This window comes from Gadus chalcogrammus, chromosome 17 (genome assembly GCF_026213295.1).
Source record: "Gadus chalcogrammus isolate NIFS_2021 chromosome 17, NIFS_Gcha_1.0, whole genome shotgun sequence".
Lineage (NCBI taxonomy): Eukaryota > Metazoa > Chordata > Actinopteri > Gadiformes > Gadidae > Gadus > Gadus chalcogrammus.
Genome location: NC_079428.1, coordinates 1128184 through 1151818, shown reverse-complemented (window position 1 = coordinate 1151818; position 23635 = coordinate 1128184). Strand labels below are relative to the sequence as shown.

At 49.9% G+C, this 23635-nt stretch overlaps 1 protein-coding gene across 1 annotated transcript in view; it reads left to right on the top strand.

Annotated features, from left to right (window-relative positions):
• Positions 1-23635, top strand: part of LOC130369756 (protein phosphatase 3 catalytic subunit alpha) — a 71052-nt gene that overhangs the window by 22678 nt on the left and 24739 nt on the right. Inside the window, exons 2-8 of the mRNA XM_056575291.1 lie at positions 6267-6467; positions 13419-13543; positions 14260-14371; positions 15000-15145; positions 17015-17154; positions 20957-21034; positions 22427-22521. Of these exons, the coding sequence (XP_056431266.1) occupies positions 6267-6467; positions 13419-13543; positions 14260-14371; positions 15000-15145; positions 17015-17154; positions 20957-21034; positions 22427-22521 (897 nt within the window). The remainder of the gene's footprint in view (positions 1-6266; positions 6468-13418; positions 13544-14259; positions 14372-14999; positions 15146-17014; positions 17155-20956; positions 21035-22426; positions 22522-23635) is intronic.

The window sequence follows — 23635 nt, the reverse complement described above, 5'->3', positions numbered from 1 at the left end:
GACGGATGCTTAGCAACCGATGATCTTTAAACGACTGTTTCATAGAACAATATCGTCCAGGCTCCTCAATGATCGTTGAACAGAACTACTCTGTCCGGGTGGAGAACACAACAAGACCGGTACTGGCGTATTATGTAACGGGTCCTCTGCTGTAATGACAAGGCAGTGTTGTGGCCCTTCTGACACTAAATCGTTAGCTGCGCGGGCAGCGTCCTCCTGTGAGCAGCCCTGGGACCCCCCCTCCTAACCTTCTCAGTGATGTGTGGCCCTGACCCAGCCTCGGCGAATGGATGTTTTACGGCGTTTGTTCCCCCCCATTAACCACAGCTCTGGGGGGGATTCTAACTCTGGTCCCCCCGAACGCACCCTTAAACTAAAAGGATGGAAACACCTCGGCACCAACCTGTCTGTCCTTCCTGAGTCCATCCCCGTGCCTTCACAACGCAGCCCGATGAAACCTCGTCTGACTCTGATTCTGCCACGTACTGCCACGTCACGCCCCATAGGCATTTTCTTGGGGTCAATTCTGCTTCCGATTTAAAAAAAAAAAAAAATGCTGTGGAACGCAGGAATCTGAATTGATCGCAGGAATCTGAATACCAGGGCAGGAATTTAATGCCGCCGTCTTCGGTGGATGCCAACGTCGTCCCAACGGCCCACTGGATGTCCGGGCAATTTGTGTTTTAATTCTTTTTTTTCCCTTCAGAGGAATTCCTCCTGTCAGGAAATGCCCCGTGCGTTGGCTGCGATCCCAACCCGTATCTCAGCCCAGACCCAAGGTTGTGCTTGTTGTATATGTTTCTTTATTTTGTGCCGATGCTATCAGACTGTCTGGAGAACACTGGCTCCGGTTACAAAGTCGCGTGATAAAGCGTCTGATAGCCAACACACCGGAAGCGAGGAGAGAAAGGTCAAAGCCTGAGCACTTGTGCACCAACTTGTCTTTTCAGCATAAGGCAAAGACGCCAGGGACGTTGTCTTGCATTGTTAGTGCCGGAATCCAACAGAAAGTGGCTTTGGTAACAAAGCTGTCATAATGTTATAATCAGACTGATGTGTTTGTCTGTTGTGGTAGGCAGGGTAAACGTTGCACTGACTACCTGTGTTTCTAAGTTGCTATAGTAACAGTATCAGGACCCTCAATGGATGCAGTGTTTCCTGTCCTACCTTCCTCCTCACTCCTCCTTCCTCCTCCTCATCCTCTCCCACTGCCTCCCATGGCATGGTGGTAACCCTGGGAACAAAATGAGCCATCCATGAAAGAATCAGTCAATTAATCAACAGGGAAAACCACTGAATTAAAACGTCTGGCTCTGTTGAAACAAGGGTAGTGGATTTCTTTATTTGAACCAACGCCCCGAGGAGTTACATCAGAATGCGCAGGGATCCTGGCGTGCGTCGAACCACCTTTACAATCACAGATAAAACCGCCAGCTCTCCCTCTCCCATGACCGGCTCCACCTCTCGTTATGTGGAAGCGTAAAAATGAAATTGACACGGGTGGGTGCACGGCAGAAACCTCCCGCTTAATTAAATTGCAGAGAAAGGAAAAATCTCAAATGGGGATTAGAGACATCTGATGCCACTCGCGCTCGCTAGCCTCAATCTGAGTCCCACTCCCCCCCCCCCCCCCGTTAAAGAGGGCCAGGACCCGGTTAGCCAACAGCTTGGCTCGCGCTGTCAAATGAAGCCTGAAGTGCTCGCGCGCACACACACACACACACACACACACACACACACACACACACACACACACACACACACACACACACACACACACACACACACACACACACACACACACACACACACACACACACACACACACACACACACAGAGCGAGAGACACACACAGAGCGAGAGACACATACATACGCACACACACAGACACAAACTTACACACACACACACACCCCCTCCCTCTGAGCGAGGGGGCTCTGAACCGCTCCGACCTGAACAACATCGTCAGTATGAAGCCTCCGAGCCTGAATCTGGGTATGTGAGAACGCTCATCACAGATTACAGAGATGGATACCAAACGACTAAATCAAAAACACACAATGTCTACACAAATGTACACAACAGTATATAGTTCATCTTTTACTGGTGTTCTATACTTTCTGTATTTCTGTTGTTTTGGTCGATGGGAGGGAGGGGGAGGGGGAGGGGGGGGGGCTGTAATGCAAATGCCTTAATGTCCTGGAATCTGATTTGGCTGATCCTGGTGCGGTCTGGCAGATGGTTAAGAAATGATGGCTTACTGTAGCACCACTAATATGAGACGAATTAGCAGGAGAGAGCTGAATCAGACATACTCTCCCTCTCGGTCTCTCCCTCTGCCTCCCTCTGTCCCTCACCCTGCCTCCCCCCTCTAAACCTCTATCCTACTCGCTCCCTCTTTATCCAAGTCTCCCTCTATGCCTCTCTCTTCAACTCAATCCCTCTCTCTGTCTCCATCTCTATTCGTCTCCCCCTCTCTCCTTCTATCTCTTTCTTTACCCCTATCCATCTCTCCCTCCCTCCATCCCTCTCTCCTGTCCATCTCACTCCCTCTCTCTCTCCCTCCCTCTCTCTCTCCCTCCCTCCTCTCTTCCTCCATCTCTCTCTCTCTCTCTCTCTCTCTCTCTCTCTCTCTCTCTCTCTCTCCTCTCTCTCTCTCTCTCTCTCTCTCTCTCTCTCTCTCTCTCTCTCTCTTCTCCCCCCCCCCCCCCCCCCCCCTGAAATGAGGCTGCAGTAAAACAGATCCCTGCAGTTACGTAACGCTGAACAGGGGCAGAGAACGGAGAGATTAATGAAAGAGAAAGTGATCAGCTAATGGAGGCCAGCGTTTGCTCTCAGTCGCCCCGCCTTATGGAAACCATAAAGCACGGGGATGGATGGACGAACGGCTCGGGCAATTTCTCGGTAGTCTGCAATTAGTGGGTTGGTGTATGTGGGTGTATTAATGTACATGTGGGTGTGTATTTGTTTGTTTGTGTTTGTGTATTAGTGTGTGTGTGTGTGTGTGTGCATTAGTGTGCTTGTGGATGTGTATTTGTGTGTGTCTGCGTATTAGTGTGTGTGTTTGTAGTAGTGTGTTTGTGTGTTTATGTGTGCGTCTGTTTGTGCAACATTTGGGATGAAAAGCAAAGGGCCAATGGAATTGCGTGAGAGGCATTCATGAGACTGGAGGCAACAGCTGGGCTCGCGTGCCCGCGTGTTTCCCCATCATTGTTTGTGTTGCCGAGAGCTCATGTTGCAACGGCGAATCACAGTAATGGCGCTCAGATGTGGCACGACAACTTAATGCCCTGCCTCTGACGCGCCGATCACTTTCTGTTTTTTAATAACACAAAGCTTTCAGAGGAAAGTCTGTTCAGTCTTAATTTAGATTTGTTTTTTCTGACCGTTTTTTCTTTTTGTAAGATGACATTTTGAAAGCCTGTTTTTTTTCACTCAGCATTGCTTCAGTTTGGTGTGTCGGAACCTCGCGTAATGTCATGTAATAGCTCAGCAAACAGCCGTGTGTTTCGGGAGAGATTCCACTAGGAAGCTTCGCAGGACTTTCCATGACCATCTTTTAAGAAAGTTTCTCATTAATAGTCGACTTTGTTTCTCTCCTTTGTAAGATTGAGATTCCATTTCGGAAAATGCCCCCTCTCACCCCAAGACTTGCTAGTCAATATTCAATAACTGTGTTGGGAAAAGCGGTCTCCCACCCCCGGCTATGGCAGTACTATCTCGCTCTGTTCCCGTCGCAGTATACCCAGCTCCAAATTAAAACCGGGCACAAACAAATCTTTGTAATTAGCTTGAAAATATTGCGAGGAGTTTCTCGTAAAACCCTCGGATTGAGTCTGGAGTCAGAGCTCCGAAATCACGACTGTGGCCGTGCGGCGTTCAGCGTCAACCGGTGGGACTCGGACGGTGACCGTCGCTCGGTTACCACCATGTGTACGTTCCTGACGTGAACCGGCAGGCGCGGTGTGGCGGCTCAACTCACCGGCCGGGGACATGCCCCCGGCCTGTCAGTCAGGCCAAGCCCCTGGCCTGTCAGTCAGGCCAAGCCCCTGGCCTGTGATTCTGTCAGGTGGCCTGGGCCAAGCCCGGCCTGTCCGTCAAGTGGCCACGGCCGGGGACAACACGGCATGCTGCCCTCGAATTAGCAAAGGTCAGAACCCGGTCCCCGAGGTAACCCGACCCCGGTCTGGGACTTTGTGAATGCGCCCCAACGTGCGCGGGCGGAAACGATGGTTGTTGTTTCCCTGAGCGGAGTTTAGTTTGTTTCGGTTGTGAAATCATTTTAATTATACTTTCGTACATGAGGATAATAATCACGCAATACCTCAGCGTCTTACTAAAGCTTCCACACACAGAGAGAGAGCCGGCGTGGGTTGTAGGCCTCCATCAGGACCCTTGGGGGGGAAATGAAAAGTTAATGGTTTGTCGACTGCCGGTTGAGAACATGATGTATTAAAAAACAGGTAGACGGTGAAATATAAGGTCGTAAGCAGTGATTATGGCACGGCTGCTGGCTCTCATCATCAAGGTTGTTTTATTCGTCTTGAGTTGAGGAACGACCATGTGAGCAACAACAGCTCTGAAGTGCGTGAGCGTGTTGCCAACATTAACACTGCAGAGCTTGGTGCTACCTGTTGCTACCTACACACAGGAGAGCTAAAACCGTGCACACACGGCCTGCTGCATCAGCCAGACCATAAAAAAGACTGAAAAACCCTGGAAATATTCAGAGTAGTTGCTGCGAATCTCAGGCAGAGGAATCAGTTTACCTTTGAGCAGCCGTTCGACGCGCTGTACATCTGCTGGAGCGCTTTAAAGACTCTAATTACGATGCAAAGTGTTGTATCTTGCTCTGCGCAGTGCGATGGAGAGATGGAGGTACGGTCTGATTACTGCTGATGTCGCCCTGGGGAAACGCTCGGGTCTCAGATCTGGGCAGTGTGATTCCCAGACCCTTTACCAAGTATTTTAATAACGGTTGCTCTGAGAATACGTTACTCACCAGGTGGCCAAGTGTGAGGTCAGTGCCTTGCTAATCAAGAGCATGTTTATCTATCTTTTTCTACTGTTGTTTGGTTATTGTGTTTACTCCTTACCAAAATGAGGATAGTGAAGTCGGCTGGTTTTAATTAATGAATTTAATGTTTCATTTTCCTTAACTTCAGTTCCAAGTGTCAAAAATAAATCAGTTATGCACGGGGTCCCCTACCAGGTCAGCCGTTGTTAAGTTGTCACTGAAGAAGCTTTAATTAGGCTCTTTTTTGTATGAGGCAGAAGCATGTATTTTTATTTTAATGCTACCGTCATTAACGTCCATTTTTAAGCCTTCGCGGTCTGCCCTTGAGGGCAGAGAGTAAAAGAACAACCTTTACTCTCTACTCCTGACTTTCATTAAAAACGTTTTTTCTCCGAGGTCTGCCATTCTGCATGTCCACTAGATATGTATTACATGATGAACGAGGCCCCTAAATACATGCTTTCACAATCAATCAAAACATGAATGGGTGAGTGCGTCAGCCTGTCACATGAGGGATGGAAAGGAGAGGTTCCTCTTTCCAGCTGTTGTGCGACTGGCTGAGAAACAACCGAATTGTTGTGTTTTCAAGATGCTCTTTGAGATTGATACTCGCACGATGTTGTCCAAGTACTCACCAACTGCTGAAATGCTGTACCTGCCATCGCCGCAATGTTTTATTTTCCTTCCAACTCAACAGATGGAGGATCCAACCACATGATACGTTTATGTGATTACACGCAGGCCTATACCTACTGTATAATCGTTCTGTTTAATGCTCTTATGCTAATTCTTTGAATGACTGCGCGTTCATGTTCACTGGAGGACGAACAAATGGGCTATTCCTCTTTTTTTTTATAACTTCCCTTCGAGCGGCTTAATGGAAAATTAAATAAACTCAAAACACAAACTCACTTATAAACCCTTCTTTATGTCGGGGCATCCTTCTTAACGGCTGGAAAATTAGAATTGTAGTTTGGGTAAATTCTTGTTGTTGGACCACTTGGTTCCAGCGGCAATGAAATGCCTCTTTGAGTAATTTCTACACTCATAAATTGGAAATAATCCTTATTTATGCGATACTATCCATTTGATATAACATTGTTTCACACTTTTCCCTCTGAAATCCAGAACCCTGAAGCTCTTTCTGTTAATGAAGGGAAATGTCGAATGTTAGCGGCTAAGCTAACGCTATGCTACATGACCATGAACTCGTATCCTAACCACTTCCTCTCTCTTCCCCCCGTTCAGCGGTGCCCTTCCCCCCGAGCCACCGGCTCACGGCCAAAGAGGTGTTCGATGGCGAGGGGAAGCCGAAGGTGGACGTGCTGAAGGGGCACCTCACCAAGGAGGGGCGCGTGGAGGAGAGTGTGGCCCTGAGGCTCATCGCAGAGGGCGCCGCCATCCTGCGCGCCGAGAAGAACCTTCTGGACATCGAGGCGCCCGTCACAGGTACAGAGGTTCCCAGGCCATTATTTCCTTCCCGATACCGATTCCTGAACTTGAGCATCGACCGATACCGAGTATATACCGATACTGCGTCTAGCATTGTAACTACTTTAATTTACATTTATAATCTATACTTATATTAATACATTTTAGGGCTGTAACGATGCACCAACTCACGATTCGGTTTCTATCACGATTTTTGACCCACGGTTCGATACATCCCACGATTTTTTTAAATTTAAAAAGCATTTTACTTGTATAACAATTAACTTAATGTAACATTTAATAACAAATAATTTGGAACACTGAACAGATTTGAACAAGTATGCATATAGCTAAAGTATAGCTAAATTAATAAATAAATAATCCGACATTTTGACCGGAGAGTTAGAAAGGGCGTATCGCGCTTCTGCCTTCTCACACCGCGAGACAGGTTCGTGGCTTTGAGTGTTGCGATTTCGGTTTCGATACGCGTATCGTTACAGCCCTAATACATTTATATTCTTCTAGCATCCATGCATCCATGTTGTCGCCGACCTGGTAGCTCGAAGACACGTAGGTCGGCGATGACATGTTTCCCATTCCGACTTTCGCCCTCAGACCGTTAACGAACGCCTCACTTGTTTGTGATGTTCTCTGTCTGTGTAGTAAAGGAGGTAGTCACGTGACAGTATTCGATCGGCGCATAGACTCGCCGATACCCCATGCTGCATTTTAGGCAGTTTCGGAAGAATTTCCGAATCTGGTATCGGTATCAAAACAACTCTAGTGACAGGTCACTGCTACGTCCTCCGTCGTGTGCGGTTCTCCTCCCTGTAGATCTGATGTCCAGCCCCCAGACCTGGGGGCAGAGATGCACAACAGGCCTTTGTGGCAGCGCTGTAATAGAGTGGGCTGAACGCAGGTGCACCTCATTAAGTTAATAATGGGTTATGTAGGCCATCACCATAATTAACGTCATGAGACTCACCTGTGGTCACCCCTACGTGACACCTCTGTGATCTCGGCACACGCGTACACCTAGCCTAGAAAACACAATAATAGGCTCATTATAGCTCAGTAGTAGTAATAATGATGAATATTTAAACCGAATGGCCAGCTAAATTGATCATCCAAACAATATGGCTTCAGGGCGAATTGGGGGGGATTCTAACTCAGCAACGTTGGCTGGTTCATTAAAAATGAAAAACTCTACTTTAGTTCACAAGATGCGGGGTTTGGAGGGGGGGGAGGGGAGTGAACACATCAAAAATCATTCTGTACCTTCCCCGGCCCGGCAGATTTACGGTCTCAGCAACAGGCCGATGCGTCCTGAGCTCATTCCTCAGGAGTCACCAAATAGGTTTAAATAGACTTTAGTTCCTCCCATTCCTTTCAACACCGGTGACCGCAGTCAGCCGAGAGTTGAGCCAGGTACTTGGTCCTCCTGAGGAGCGATGCGGACGCACGGTGGGCCCAGCGGTGCGTGTGTCATAGTGGTCTCACTCAGGGTCCCTCCTCGTAGAAATGGAGGCAGATTGTCCCGATGTATTCCCCGCTCAAGTACTGAGGCACTTGGCTGGTCTGAGGCTGTTTTCCGCACACGGAGCTGCTTCACAAAGGGGCGAATAGTCTGCTGAGCGTTTCATCTCCTCTGCCGCTACAGATGAGATGTGGCTTCGCTCTCACTCTCCCATTCTCTTTCAATCTCCCATTCACTCTCCCTCTCTGTGTCCCATTCTCTCTCTCTCTCTGTCTCTGTCTCTGTCTCTGACTCTGTCTATGTCTCTCTCTCTCGCTCGCTCTCGCTCTCTCAGGTAAGTAGCCCTTGAAGTCCACCCAGTCTGTTATTTGTAGTGAAGATGCACATTCTGAGCTGATTGGTGTTGGAGGAGGAGAGAGAGAGCAGCCGTCCTCTGAGTGTGTCCCCCTCAGCCTCCTGTCCATCTCCCTCAGCCTCCTGTCCATCTCCGTCCTCTCCACAGAACTCCCCTTACTCACCGATTGATACTCTTGTGTGAAATAGATCGTCCAATTTTTTGGGGGGTATTTTTGTTTTTGATGCGGCCGTCTGCCTGTCTTTCTTTCTGCATTTAGTTATTTATTTGTTTGTTGCTTTCTTTCTCTGTTGCTGTCGTTCTTTTTTTTGATTCTCTCTGCCTTTGTCTCTGTCTCTGTCTTTGTCTCTGTCTCTCACTCTGTCTCTGTCTCTCGCTCTCCCTCTCCTCTCACACCCTGTATGTCTTGTACAGTTGCACACACTCTGTTTTCATTTCAAACTCTTCCATACCTCCCTCCCTCTTCTCGTCATATCTCGACCACAACATGCACCACATGCTCTGGACTAGTGTAGACTGAGAAGCCACCACGTGGAAATTGTTTGAGCAGCGCACACCAACGTATATCACACGCTAGCACACACACGCCGAGTGCAAATACACACACAAAAACAATGTCACATCCACGCACGCGCAGACACGTCATACACACGCACGCACGTATATCAAAGACGCACGCACGCACGCACGCACACAGACACACGCTTCATTTTAACGGCAGATCCAGAGAGCTGATGGGGTGTCTGAGGAGAGAGAGTGGGGGCTGTTGTGTGTGTGTGTGTAGGTGTGTGTGTGTGTGTGTGTGTGTGTGTGTGTGTGTGTGTGTCTGTGGGTGGGTGGGTGGGTGGGCGGGTGGGGGGGGGGGGGGTGGTGTCAAGAGAGGCTGGCCTTGGTGCGGCCCGCATCGCTAGGCAACATGGGGCCGTTGTCAACACGACGCAGCACAGCGGGACGCTGGTGGACATTAACAACAACAGAAGAAGAAGACGCCACGAACAAAACCATCCGGAGACGAAACGAGTGCACGTGTTCCCCGGCTCCGCGGACGGACGAGGCTTAGCTCTCATCGCCGCAGTGAACATTGTTCCTCTAATTGTCGTTTTTTAGCACGGCAATAAATTGCCATTTTGCATCATCACAGCTATCTGCTGCCTCTGAAGTTGATTAGCTCCTCCAAACGCCTGATAGCGGCGCGCTAATGAGGACGGCCGCGCTGTTCGCCGCTAACCGGCGACGGGTTTCTGTTCCTTGTTTCTACGAATGTAAACAGGTTTGTTTTAGTGCTCAGAAAACGTCCCGACAGAATCATTAGAAGCATTTTGTACCAAAGAGACTCATCGCAACGATCTGGGCCCAATGTAGCCACCAGCTGATGTAGCAACCAGCTAATGTAGCCCCTAGCTATTGTAGCCTAATGTAGCTTAATGTAGCCACCAGCTGATGTAGCAACCCGCTAATGTAGCCCCTAGCTATTGTAGCCTAATGTAGCTTAATGTAGTCACCAGCTGATGTAGCAACCAGCTAATGTAGCCCCTAGCTATTTTAACCTAAAGTGGCCACCAGCTAATGTAGCCCAATGCCAATGAAAGCCTGTTAGCTGGTAAATGTACCGCCCTCACAACCACGGGTCGTCCCCGACCACCGCCACCACTGCGCCCAGGGAGAGGGGTTGAGTTGGGTTTAGTACCGCGCTGCGAGGCCCCGGGGCCCCGGGGCCCGTCTCATGGTGAGGGACCGGTCCCTTTGTGGAGTGGCCTGCGTGGGTTTTGATCCCGTGTTCTGAAGTCTGATTGTGTAACACCGGCCACCGCCATCGAGCAACCCACCCACCCACCCACCTGCTGCTGTTGTTTTATAGGAGAGAGGTGGTGGTGCTGCTTTTGTGTTTGAGGAGGGAGACGGGGTGGTGGTAGTGGTGGTGGTGGTGTGGTAGGAGAGAGGTGGTGGTGTGGTAGGAGAGAGGTGGTGGTGGTGGTGGTGGTGGTGGTTTGTGGACGGGGAGAGAGGGATCACTCTGCCTGCGCTGGCGGCGGTGGAGGGCCAGAACAAATTGTATCTCTCTTCAGATAATGTACTCCCACCTGCTCTACTTAATGTGGGCATTGGTTGTCATTGCCTCGTTTCCACTGTGTGTGTGTGTGTGTGTGTGTGTGTGTGTGTGTGTGTGTGTGTGTGTGTGTGTGTGTGTGTGTGTGTGTGTGTGTGTGTGTGTGTGTGTGTGTGTGTGTGTGTGTGTGTGTGTGTTCCACGGGGAGAGACAAGTGAAGGGGGGGCATGTGTGTGTGTGTATATCGAGGGGGGCGTGTGTGCATTTGTTTCCGTGTGTCTTGCACACAGGGAGACAAGCGCTGAGTAGGTGTGTGTGTGCGTGTGTGTATATGTGTGTGTACCTTGCAGAGTGGTGTGTGTGTGTGTGTGTCTCTGTGGGTATCCTGTGCGCTGTGAGACAAGCGATGGGAGGGTGTGTGTGTGTGTGTGTGTGTGTGTGTGTGTGTGTGTGTGTGTGTGTGTGTGTGTGTGTGTGTGTGTGTGTGTGTGTGTGTGTGTGTGTGTGTGTGTGTGTGTGTGTGTTGGCTGTGAAGTATCAAAGCTTGCAGGGTGAAAAGGAGGAGTTTTGTTGATTCGCACAAACGTACACACACCGTGCACTAATGCACGCGCACGCCACGCACGTATATTGCACAAGCGTTCACACACACACACACACAATGCGCACACTCAACACAAACAGGCTATCCTGTGAATGCGGTGTGGACGCTTTGCTGAGTCACTCACAGATTCAGCTCCTCGTCGAGGGAGAGGACAGCCGGGGGGGGGGGGGGGCCGGGGGGTGAGGGGGGGCAGGGGGGGCAGGGGGGTGAGGGGGTGAGGGGGGGGCAGATGATTTGTTTGTCGATGTAGTAGAAGAAATGAAAACGTTTTTTTTTTTTTTGTTACACCAGCGCCGTTCCTACACTCATCTGCTGCCACACATGAGATGTTGGTGCTCTGTCTGTCGGTCTGTCTGTCTGTCTGTCTGTCTGTCTGTCTGTCTGTCTGTCTGTCTGTCTGTCTGTCTGTCTCTCTCTCGTTCTCTCGTTCTCTCTCTCTCTCGTTCTCTCTCTCTCTCGTTCTCTCTCTCTCGTTCTCTCTCTCTCTCTCTCTCTCTCTCTCTCTCTCTCTCTCTCTCTCTCTCTCTCTCTCTCGTCTCTCTCTCTTCTCTCTCTCTCTCTCTCTCTCTCTCTCTCTCTTCTCTCTCTCTCTCTCTCTCTCTCTCTCTCTCTCTCTCGTTCTCTCTCTCGTTCTCTCTCTCGTTCTCTCTCTCTCTCTCGTTCTCTCTCTCTCTTTCTCTCTCTCTCGTTCTCTCTCTCTCCCCCTCTCTCTCTCTCTCTCTGTACCTCTGAGTTCTAAGTACTCGTTGTGCGGAGCGGGTTCAGGGCATTAGCAGCCCTCGCTTGAGCAGATGGACACACACACACACACACACACACACACACACACACACACACACACACACACACACACACACACACACACACAGTGTCAGACCGGGGCTTGTGGGCCTTCGGTGGTCGGCTCGCCCGCCCGCCGCCGTACGGCCGGCGGGTTACAGCGCAGGAGTCGTTGCCATGACGATTACCGATCACGGCACGCCGACGGGTGACGACAGGTCAGGTCTTTCGTGTCTCCCTCCCTCCCTCCCTCCCTCCCTCCCTCCCTCCCTCCCTCCATAAAGGGAAACACTGAATGGAAGAAAGAGAAATGCTCAACGTTTCCTACTTCTCGTGCTTTTGTTGCCGGGTTACCGGGTTAGTTCTTCACCTCCTTCAACCTCCCGTGAAATGTTGCGTGCTAATTGGTCGTGTACCTGGTTGGCTTCCTTTAATACGACCCCCCCCCCCCCTCCTGCTCTCTGTGGTTGCGTTGACGTCTCATCTGGAGAAAAACGTCTCATCTGTCTGTCTGTCCGTCTCTCTGTGTCACTCTCTCTGTCTGTCCCTCTGAGTCTCTCTGTATGTGTCTGTGTCTCTCTCGCTCTCTTTCTCTGTCTCTCTCTCTCTCTCTCTCGGTCTCTCGGTCTCTCTCTCTCGGTCTCTCTCTGAGTCTCTCTCTGAGTCTCTCTCTCTCTCTCTCTCTCTCTCTCTCTCTCTCTCTCTCTCTCGGTCTCTCTCTCTCGGTCTCTCTCTCTCTCGGTCTCTGTCATCGGTTGAAAAACTATCCACGGTGACCAGAATAATATAACTTGAGGTAATAAAGAGAAAAAACGTGAAAGAGGATCCACGCTTCAGTAATAACGTGGGAGGTGTCATGGCAGTCAAATATTGACTGTTCCTCTGACCTAAGAGTCAGGCCAGCTCGATTTGAAACGTCAACCCCACACACCACAGAGGCGTGCGCCATGAAAGGAATCCGACTGCTTCTAAAGAATCGGTCGCGATGAACGATTTCAGACGGTCAAAGGGTGTCACTGCCGAGACGAGGACATTTTTCAACTTTTGTTTCTCAGGATAATAATACATCTGGCTGCTTTCTGAAGCGCTGTAGTACGTCCGCCTTGGAAGTTGGAGAACAAAGTATGGTATTAGAGCTCTGCTTTAAATACACATTGAAAGGGTGTTTGTCCTTCTCCTGAGAGATGCGTCAAATCTCCTGGGTTTGTGTTTCATCCGTTCCCTCACAAACATCTCAAAAGCGTCTTGGCCTGCCTTCATTGAAAAGCCCTCAAAGAATAGGTTTTGTTTTGTCTGCTCTCCATGATAAGAAGTGGTCGCTGAGAGAAAAAGGTTTCTTCCGCCAAGTATCTCCTCGACTGTGTCTCATCTTGAAGTGGCGATCTCAGAAACACGATGGCTACACCTGAGCCCCGGCCGCGCTGATGAAAGACAGCATTACATCTGCGTTCTGAACGTTCAGACGGCGTGTCGCCGGGGACAACGATGGGATCTATGTAAACAACAACAGCTCATCGCCGAAAGAGTCGCCAAAGAGAATGAAAAAGAAACCTTTGTGATTGCTACTTAGAGAAAAATAAAAGGGAAAAACCAAATATACGTTATTTTCACTTCTGAAAAATGTACCGACTGTAAGCCGCCTTGGATGAACGCGTCTGCCTAATGTAAATTGAAATGCCACGTCTGTCTCCGTCTGGCCTCCCCAGTGTGCGGGGACATCCACGGGCAGTTCTTCGACCTGATGAAGCTGTTCGAGGTGGGCGGGTCGCCGGCCTCCACGCGGTACCTGTTCCTTGGCGACTACGTGGACCGCGGCTACTTCAGTATTGAGGTGAGTCTGCGTCGCCTCAATCTGTTGTGACAACAGACCCTGAAGGCACCCGCTGTGTATTTATAGCGCTGCTTTGAGCGTATTTCAAACCAGATGGACCGCTATCAGGCTGAGATCTTGATCCTCATGCTAAACGCCTTCATGCTAGGAGCGCTGGTTAAGAACAGAAGGAATGAATGGAATCGATTAATGGAACAAATCGTTTCTCATATCCAACAGTAGTCAGATGTTGTTTTCTGTCGTCGTTGAGGGGACTAGGTGATCCAGAGTTTAGGCTGGGATTTGGCTTTTCAGACGGTGGGAGGGTTTGGCTAACTTCCAGACACTGTGTAATGAGTTTGTTTACAACAGAAGATGTGATAGGACAGAATACTTGTCTGGTTAGCGTCAGTACGGGCATTCAACGATAGGTTACTAATGGAGCTCATGTTTCATTTTAAATGTTTTATTCGAATATTCAATTTGGAGAATGGGCATAATTCTTTCTCTGATGACGATTGAGACAATTCAATAAATAAATAATTAAATTAAATATCGACTTATGTTGTCCGGAAATGTTCAGTTGGGCTGAAACCTCGTCAATAATTCTGCTGCACAAATGTTTAACCCCAGACTGAATGGTGGACATCTCCCCTCCTATGAAGTCATCCACTAACCCTCCTCTCGCTCCTCTGGTTGATCTGATCCACACCCCCCCCCTCTCCTCTCTGTTCCAGTGTGTGCTGTACCTCTGGGCTCTGAAGATCCTCTACCCCAAAACACTGTTTCTGCTGCGTGGGAACCACGAATGTCGACACCTAACAGAGTATTTCACGTTTAAGCAGGAATGTAAGTACCGCCGTGCCGAGGTGTCGTCTCTCTCCTGGTACTGGTGAGCGGTGACGCTGGTCCCTGCTCGGTGAAGAACCGCTCAGAGCCCGAGAACCGGGTTCTTCTGTAAAGAGAGAGAGAGAGGGAGAGAGAGTTTAATTATGTACCCAGGCCCTGACGGAGTGAAACTGGTGTTTGCGTAGTAAAAGACTCTATGGTGTGTCAATATTTAATTATTTATATCCTCGGGTTCCTCGTTAATAAGTGTACACACGTCAGAACTAGTGCTCTGCTATATCCTGGTCTTACTGTTAGTAGGGGGCGAGGGAAGTGTTTTGTTTAGGTATAATGTCCTTTTACTTTTAGAATATTTTAGAATTTGTTGCCACATTGAGAGAACACCATGCTTTAAAGTGTGAGTCTGATTCAAAACATAATAGTTCTGATCCTCCTCTTGCTGTGTTTAAACATCCCCCCCCCACCCCCCCCTCCAGGTAGAATAAAGTATTCAGTCAGTTCTGACCCTCTTGCTGTGTATAAACGTGTCCCCCCCCCTCTTCCCCCCTACAGGTAGAATAAAGTATTCAGTCAGTTCTGACCCTCTTGCTGTGTATAAACGTGTCCCCCCCCCTCTTCCCCCCTACAGGTAGAATAAAGTATTCAGAGCGGGTGTACGACGCCTGCATGGACGCCTTCGACTGCCTGCCGCTGGCCGCGCTCATGAACCAGCAGTTTCTGTGCGTGCACGGCGGCCTGTCACCGGAGATCACCAACCTAGACGACATCAGGAAGGTACGTGGTCCCCGTCGGCGGGTCGTAGAGAGGCTCTCCTCTCCCCGAGGGAGGGAGGGGGACCGAACGCTGGAGGAACAGGAACCTAGGGAGGATACAGTGGATAAAAGGGTTTTGATTTCAGCCGATTGAACCCAGAAACAGGTCGTGGTGAACTAGTGGAATTAACCGTGGTTAAAGTACTGCAGAGATGAGTGCATGGAGCTCGACTGAAATCCCAGACAGACGGACAGACAGACAGGACCTGGGACCAAACGAGATGAGTCATTAGGGAGATGATTAAATGAATGTGTTAAACTCACTGACACCGGGAGGGACACTAACTGCTGTATCTATTTTCACCATCTACAATAAATGTATATTAACCATTAATATAAGTAAATATTATAAATATAACATTCATGGTAACTACTCTATTATTTATTTATTATATCATATGTATCTAAGTATCTATCATATTTATAATACCTATTTTCGATTTTATTAGAAAAGATTAGTATGATTATATTATTTCCTCCCCCCCATGATTAAAATGACATGGACTCTTCCAATTAGTCTGTGGAACCCCCCACACCTGTGCATAAACTCAACCCCCCACAGCAGATATGAACTCATCCGTCCTCACGGGCCGACACAACAGTCACAACGCCATAGCAACGGGAAAACCTACATTTACGTACAAAAGTGGAGAAGTGTGTTACATGAAACCAAAGCTGCACTCAAAACCAAAGAGGCGGCAATCAGTGCGAATGAATCATCATTCATCCCCCCCCCCCCCCCGCCCTTTGAAGTGTCCGTCACTTGGCCTCACCCCATCCCCCGTAATCCGGCTATCGTGTGTGTGTGTGTGTGTGTGTGTGTGTGTGTGTGTGTGTGTGTGTGTGTGTGTGTGTGTGTGTGTGTGTGTGTGTGTGTGTGTGTGTGTGTGTGTGTGTGTGTGTGTGTCAGCACTGGAAAGCAGAGCCCCTGTTCTTGATGACCTAATCATCCTGAGTGAACAGTTAAGCATTTCCTGCCCTCCCACTGAATCTGTTCCAAGGCTTTGTTAAAGGGACTTCGTTAAAGGGACTTTGTTAAAGGGACGTTGCATCTTTACCGCGTGCCGTGCTCTCTAATCCCTCCAGGAGCAGTTAAGGGCTTTGGAATGAGACGGTACCCTGGGGTAACAGACGGGGTACGGTCGCTGAACCATTATGTAGGAGAGTTTACCCCGATATGGGATTTAAACAGCGAGCCTGTGGAGTTGACTCTTCCGCTCTGTGGAGCAACAATACTAAGGTTTTACTTTGTTTATTTCTATAAATGAGTCGTACGTGATGGGAAAGCATCGCAATAAAAATAATTGTATAATTATCGTAGTTGATTGTGTTTCATGTATTGTGATTCTGCATGGATTGTTGTTTTTCCCGTTTTGTGTTCGTATTTAATAACATAGAATAGAATCTGATTATACTTCGTTATTCTCTTGTTTGAGTTGCGCTGTCCTTTATGCTGCGGTCACACAATCAATGTCCCTTCAGGGAAGAATGGAGCGCTCAAGAGATGAATGGATGAATTAATCAAGTGTCACCTTACTTTATTGAAGTGCTGACACCGAGACTGAAAGAATCTCTCGCTCTCTCCTTTCCTCTGTCTGTCTGTCTGTCTGTCTGTCTGTCTGTCTGTCTGTCTGTCTCTCTGTCTGTCTGTCTGTCTGTCTGTCTGTCTGTCTGTCTGTCTGTCTGTCTGTCTGTCTGTCTGTCTGTCTGTCTGTCTGTGTCTCTCTGTCTGTCTCCCCCCCCTCCCTCTCCCCCCCTCTCTCTCTCCCCCCCTCTCTCTCTCTCTCTCTCTCTCTCTCTCTCTCTCTCCCCCCCCCCCCCCCCCCTGCAGCTGGACCGGTTCAAGGAGCCCCCAGCCTACGGTCCGATGTGTGACCTGCTGTGGTCCGACCCGCTGGAGGACTTTGGTAACGAGAAGAACCAGGAGCACTTCACCCACAACACGGTGCGGGGCTGCTCCTACTTCTACAGGTAGGGCCTCCGCCAGAGACCCGGGGTCCCCCCCCCCCGACGTTGTCCTCACCTCGTCCGGGAACCTCAAAGTCGATGTCTGGTCTCTGGTCTCTGGTCTGTGATTCGCTGCACGTCACTTTTGATAAAAGCGTTTTGTGAAATGACTAAATAGTTAATAGGGCTGCTAAAAAGTTAATGGCGCTGCCTCGCATAGCTCGGCTCTGGAAGGATTGGCAGGAAATTAATGGCTTACGACTGCGCTAATGGATTTATCGCTCCAGCCATTGATCAAGTAGAAAATAAAATATATATTTTTATATATATATAAATATGCGTCATGGCTCCAGGCGGAACAGCAGCGGTAGCCTGCCCTGCGCGTCACATCATTAGAACATGATTAGTGATTCTTGGCACTGCGACAGCCGGGGAAAACAAAGGCGTTACTTCGGGCGCGGGTGACTTGTGATGGACGTTTGCCGTCGTTCATGGAGAGGTATTATGGACCCGCAGAAAATAGCGGTGGAAGAATCGGCAATAGATGATTGGACGATGAAAACGATGGTTGTGTTGTGTTGGTTGTGTTTGCTCGGGAAACAAAGGCGTGACGAATGGACGGCAGCGGGATCACAACGTCAAGTACGGTCATAAGTCATCGAGGAGACGGATGGTTTGTGAACGTTCAGAAACTAGTTAGACCTACTCCAAAGACTAGACGGCGTCCATTTTCCCACCTTTAGTGAACTCATCTTAACATGACGGTTGTTGTCGTGCGTGTTTCCCAGCTGGCACGAGACAGTCCACCTTGTCGGGTCTTCTCCAGAGACCGACTCATTTCCATTTACATTCGGGGCATTTAGCAAACGCTTTTATCCGAAGTGTCGGTTCAACGGTTTACGCACACGTTCACACACCGACGGCGGAGTCAGCCACGCAGGGCGACAGCCAGCTCGTCAGGAGCAGTCAGGGTGAGGTGCCTTGCTCAGGGACACCTCGACACTCTGCTAGGAGGAGCCAGGTATCAAACTAGTAACCTCCTGGTGACAACCACCTGAGCTAAACCCACCCCTGCACTCCTGACCGCGGTCCACACTTTAGCATTAGCGGTAGCTTTAGCGGTCAGCAGATGTTAGCGTTAGCGGTCACCAGACGTTAGCTTTATTGGGCACCAGGCAGCACTTCTGAACAGCTTCTCCTGCCAGCGCTCGCACTGAGAACGCTTTATTTTCATTTTATGAGAACATTCAGTGAAAGGGAAAAACGACAGAACGTTGAAAATAACCAGAAAAAGCGAATCCACTGGTAAGTGGTTGGTTGTTCCGCAGCAGCAATGCACCAAACCTCCTCACCACAGGAGCGGAACGGTTTGTCCCGTCTGGAAGAGCGCAGGTACAAACATCGATCAGTAAATGATCATTTTAGTGTCTCCGGAATGGGAGGGTAAAATAAAAAGAGAAGAGAAACTCTCTGCAGATGAAATTCCCTCGCCGAGGCTGTTAATGTGCCAGAGATGGGTTCTACTGGGGAACTTTGAGGTCCATTTCCTCAGCGGGCAGGAGTGTTCGGACCGGTGTGTTCTTCGGAGCGGTGTTTTCATCGAGAAGCCGAGCGAACAGCGGGTCGCAACGGGGACGTTACCTTCTCTCTTCGTCTCTTCTGTTGGCTGTGGACACAGAGCAGGGACTTGGGCGGCGGTCTGATGAGGCGGCATGTTGCTCAGGAGGTAGAGGTCGACTGGTAACATGAAGGTTGCTGGTTCGATCCCCGGCTCGAACCAGCACACCTCGAACCGGAGTGTCGAGGTGTCCCTGAGCGAGGCTCCTCACCCTGGCTACTCCTGACGGGTTGGCTGCCTTGCGTGGTCGACAACGCCGTCGGTGTGTGAACGTGTCCATGAATGGTTGAAATTCAGGCAGTATTGTAAAGCGCTCTGAGCGGCCACTGGTTAGAGAAGCGCTGTATAAATGCAGTCTATTTACCATTTACCATCTAGCGACAAACGGAACGACAAATTGTGAAGCGGAAACCCTCCGTTTTCTTTGTTGCATGTGAATTGCAACAACCGAGGAATATCAGCGACTACAAAGACAGCATCCCCCCCCACCACCGAACCAGCGGGGGTGACGTGATGCGAGGGAATCCCCTGACCTTTCAGAGAGAGAGAGAGAGAGAGAGAGAGAGACGAGTCTGGAGGCCAAAGATCAGGCCGCTGTTCTCCGCCATCATCTCCAGCTAAAGAGGGTCTTGGGTGGAGAGGGGAGAGAGAGAGAGAGAGAGAGACTCACACAAAGACACACATACACTCTCACAGACACACAGAGAGAGAGAGAGAGACACTCACACAGAAACACACAGAGAGGGAGAGACTCACACAGAGACACACATACACTCACACAGACACACAGAGAGGGAGAGTTTATTTTATGAACCCAGAAGGAAGTGAGAGTAGTAATCTCTGTGTCCCGGCCGCCGCCTCCTCCAGAACAACGTGACGGTTCCCTCTCCCTCTCCCTCTCCCTCCCTCTCCCTCACCCTCCTCCCTCCCCACGCTGACAGTTGATGCGGCGTGTTCGCCGTGACCCGCGGGCTATTCTCGGTCTGCTCTGATGAGCTCCCAGCTCGGTACAGAAAGTCAGTTTATTGCGATCTCAATGTGGAACCTCGCTGACGCTGTAGGGTCGGTGACTGGTCGGCGGGATCTGTTTCCCCGGTTTGTTTTTGATACGGCGCCTTCGACCGCAACGTCACATCGTGTTTGTAACTCAAGCGGAGTGGGGACTTGTGGCGGAGGTTTTAATCACGCATCGAACGTTTTAGTGTTTGGTTTCTGAGACGAGATGGGACAAAGTCCTCCTCAGTAAAATACGTTTGGGTAAAATAACAGCAGCCAACAAAATACTCAGCCTTTTTGTGTCTATACATATAGATATATATATATATAGATATAGATATTGTTTTATGAATGCACATTTTTACTTGCATATTTATTTATGTAGTAATTCACACTTTTTGTACGGATGCAGGTTTTTCTAGATTTATATTGTCTTTCTGTACTTTTGTGCTTCTATTTTACTTGCTTCTATTCTATTTGAACAAATGGGACTAAGCCATAATACTGACCTGTGTGCGTGTGTGTGCATGCGTGCATCCGCATAGTATGGGAATGTACATACGTATTCTACCGTACTGTTACACGTGATGTTGTTACGTGTCTAACCCTGATGAAGAGGAACCCTGATGAAGAGGAACACCTCTGCGAAACAAACGAAAGCCAGAAAACACTCAAAAGGGCATTTTGTCAAGCGGATGTAAACCACCGCAATTACATGCAAAGCGAGAGCAATTATCTTTTCCCCAAAAGAAGGGAGAGGGTTTTACGAGGCAGGACACGTCCACCTCCAGCGCCGCTAAATCCTCCGCCGTGACATTTACGGCCAATCCTTAAGCGGATCCTTACACTTTCTTTAACCGATCGATTGCAATTATTGGTTGCAGTAGACAAAGTATATTGAAGGCAGTATTGCGAGGCCTGTGTGTTTCTGTCAATCAATACCGCCCCGACTCATTTAGTTACATGCATTGATTATTCTGTGTGCTCTTATTGGATTGGACTGCAGTTATTTATTTATTTATGTATTCATTAATTTATCCCTTTATTTAACTTCCCCCCCCCCCTTGATTTATTGTAATTATCCTCTCTCTCTCTCTCTCTCTCTCTCTCTCTCTCTCTCTCTCTCTCTCTCTCTCTCTCTCTCTCTCTCTCTCTCTCTCTCTCTCTCTCTCTCTCTCTCTCTCTCTCTCTCTCTCTCTCTCTCTCTCTCAGCTACCCGGCAGTCTGTGACTTCCTACAACACAACAACTTATTGTCCGTCATTCGCGCACATGAGGCACAGGATGCGGGGTGAGTGTGACACGACACACACACACACACACACACCCCTGAATCCAGTGAGCCACAGTGGGGTATAGCACACAAAGCCTTTCCCAGTGTTTGCTTCAAACCATCTTTCTGTCTCCCTGTCCCACTACATGTCTGTCAGTCCATCTGCATGTAGATAGACTGTCTGTCTGTCTGTCTGTCACTGGCTGTCTTGCTGTCTCCCTGTCTTTTTCTCCCCGTCTCCCTTCTTTGTTCTCTCTGTCTGTCTGCCTCTCCCCCTGTCTGTCTGTCCTACATGGTTTTGAACACTGTGTCCCCCCCTCCCTCCTCCCTCCCTCCCCTTCCCTCCCCCTCCCTACTCCCCCATTTGAAACCACAACAGCAGCTCCCGGAGGCTGATGTTAAACGTTGAACAGTGTTTGTGGATCTGATGTACAGCGAAGCGGCGGCTAAACACTCATCTGAGGTTACAATACACCTCTTTAGGTGCTTCCATTTTGTTTTCGTGACCACTATCTACCGCTGTCTCCACCGCCGTCCCGACACCACGCCGCACATTCCGCCCCGAGGCATTCTGGGAACAGTAGGAGTCGAACGTCCTTGGAGCTAATCCCAGCCACCCCCGGGCGCAGGGCTGGCCGTTCCTGGGAGCGGGACATGTCGGAACGTCCTGCTCTGAGCGGGAACAGGACGCTCTCGTGTTGGGGGGTTTGACTCCCCCCCCCCCCCCCCCCCCCCCCGCGACGGGCTGGCCGCCGCTCAGACGGGCTGCGTTCACGAGCGCGCGCTGTTGCACACGGCGAGCAGTAGTGGGTCTGGTCGAGTGCTCTATGGATCGGGGGCAGAGGCCACGACCGCTTCCTCAACTCATTGTTGTTTTATTTACATCTGTAGTTAAAAGTAAATGAAGTTAGTCCCGAGTAGTGGGCCGACATTCCTCAGAGAGACCCGACGACACACACACACACACACACACACACACACACACACACACACACACACACACACACACACACACACACACACACACACACACACACACACACACACACACACACACACACACACTACGAGGGGGGGGAGGGGGACTCTCTTTAAGCTAACATTGGCGGTCCCCAGAGCTCCTTGCATGTCCCCTAGCTCCCCCCACATTTAGCACGGGGACCCCCCCCCCTCTCCCCTGGAGACTCGCCCTTGCAACACCCGACGGAACGACAGCAGAAAACCAACACAAACACAGAGAAAACGACGAATGGCACAACGTGGCGCTCGTCAACACGTTGTGTCGTGAAAAACACATCGGCTGCCGCTAATCACGTCCCCGAGGACTGGTGACGCGCTGTCATCAGCCCTCTCCCAGCCATAGCTCACTCCACGGTGTGTGTGTGTGTGTGTGTGTGTCTCTCTCTGCAGGTACCGCATGTACAGAAAGAGCCAGACCACCGGCTTCCCCTCATTAATCACCATCTTCTCGGCGCCCAACTACCTAGACGTTTACAACAACAAAGGTAAGCATGATGTCACTTCCTGTGGTGAGACGCAGGTAAACATTGGCCCGTAGCTGGGTGGACGTGTAGCGTTGTGTTCATCACGGTGTACCCACTCGCCCGCTCCTAAAACGGACACTGAGATTCTGAGAACCGAGATCTCCCCCTCTGCCCCACTCCAGAGATGAGTCAATCCGCTTTCACCCCATTGCACTTTTACAAGCACACTTAGGAAGTTAGGTACACAATTGTTGTGATATTTGAGTTCCTGGTCAACATTATCCTGTAACTGGTAACACCACTGGTAAACAAATGTAAACATTAGCCTGCAAGGTGTGTGAATGTGTAGCGTTGTGTACCTCAGTGTGTGCATTCCCACCTGCCCCTTCACTGGTTGACGGTTATGTTTCAGTTTGTTTAGCGCTGTTGGTTATTTACGATACAAACAAAACACAGACGTGTATTCCATCGGGAGGCGGTAAGCGGCGGTCGTTTGTTCAGCGTAGGAGTGACACAGCGGGGAGGCGGGGAGGAGGAGGGGGGGGGGGGGGGGGGGGTCCGCCAGCTCAGCTCTTTAGAGGGTCTTCTGGTGGTTCAGCTCTGGGCTGGGCCCCGTCTGGCCCAGGGCTGGCCCCGGCCCTTTTGGCGTCGCTTTGGTCCAGAGGAAAACGAAAAGACAGGATCGACAAGCATCGTCAGCATCGTAACGGACGCCAATCTTCTTTTTGTGGGGGGGAAGTTCTAGTGATCTGTTGGTGGTGTGTGTTTGTGTGTGTGCGAGCGTGTGTGTGTGTGTGTGTGCGTGTGTTTGTTTGTGTGCACGCACACCCAGTGCGTGCGTGAGTGTGTGTACGCGCTGCAAGAAGCCTCCGTCGTGTTTACATTACATTTCCTCGGCCCGGGGGCCGAGTTCTTCACGCTGTCGTAACCGTGACGACAGACACGTCTTCGTGATTGACGGGCTAAACTTGAGGTCGGGCTGCTGATTTATTCTCTTATCATCTCGATTCACCGTTTGGTTTCATCGCTCGCCCGCCCGAGCTCCGGTGAAACGAGAGAAGAGCGGCCAAGCGCTGAACGCCGAACCAACTGGTGACACATCAAAGCTGCTTTTACCACACAGTCCTGGCATCAC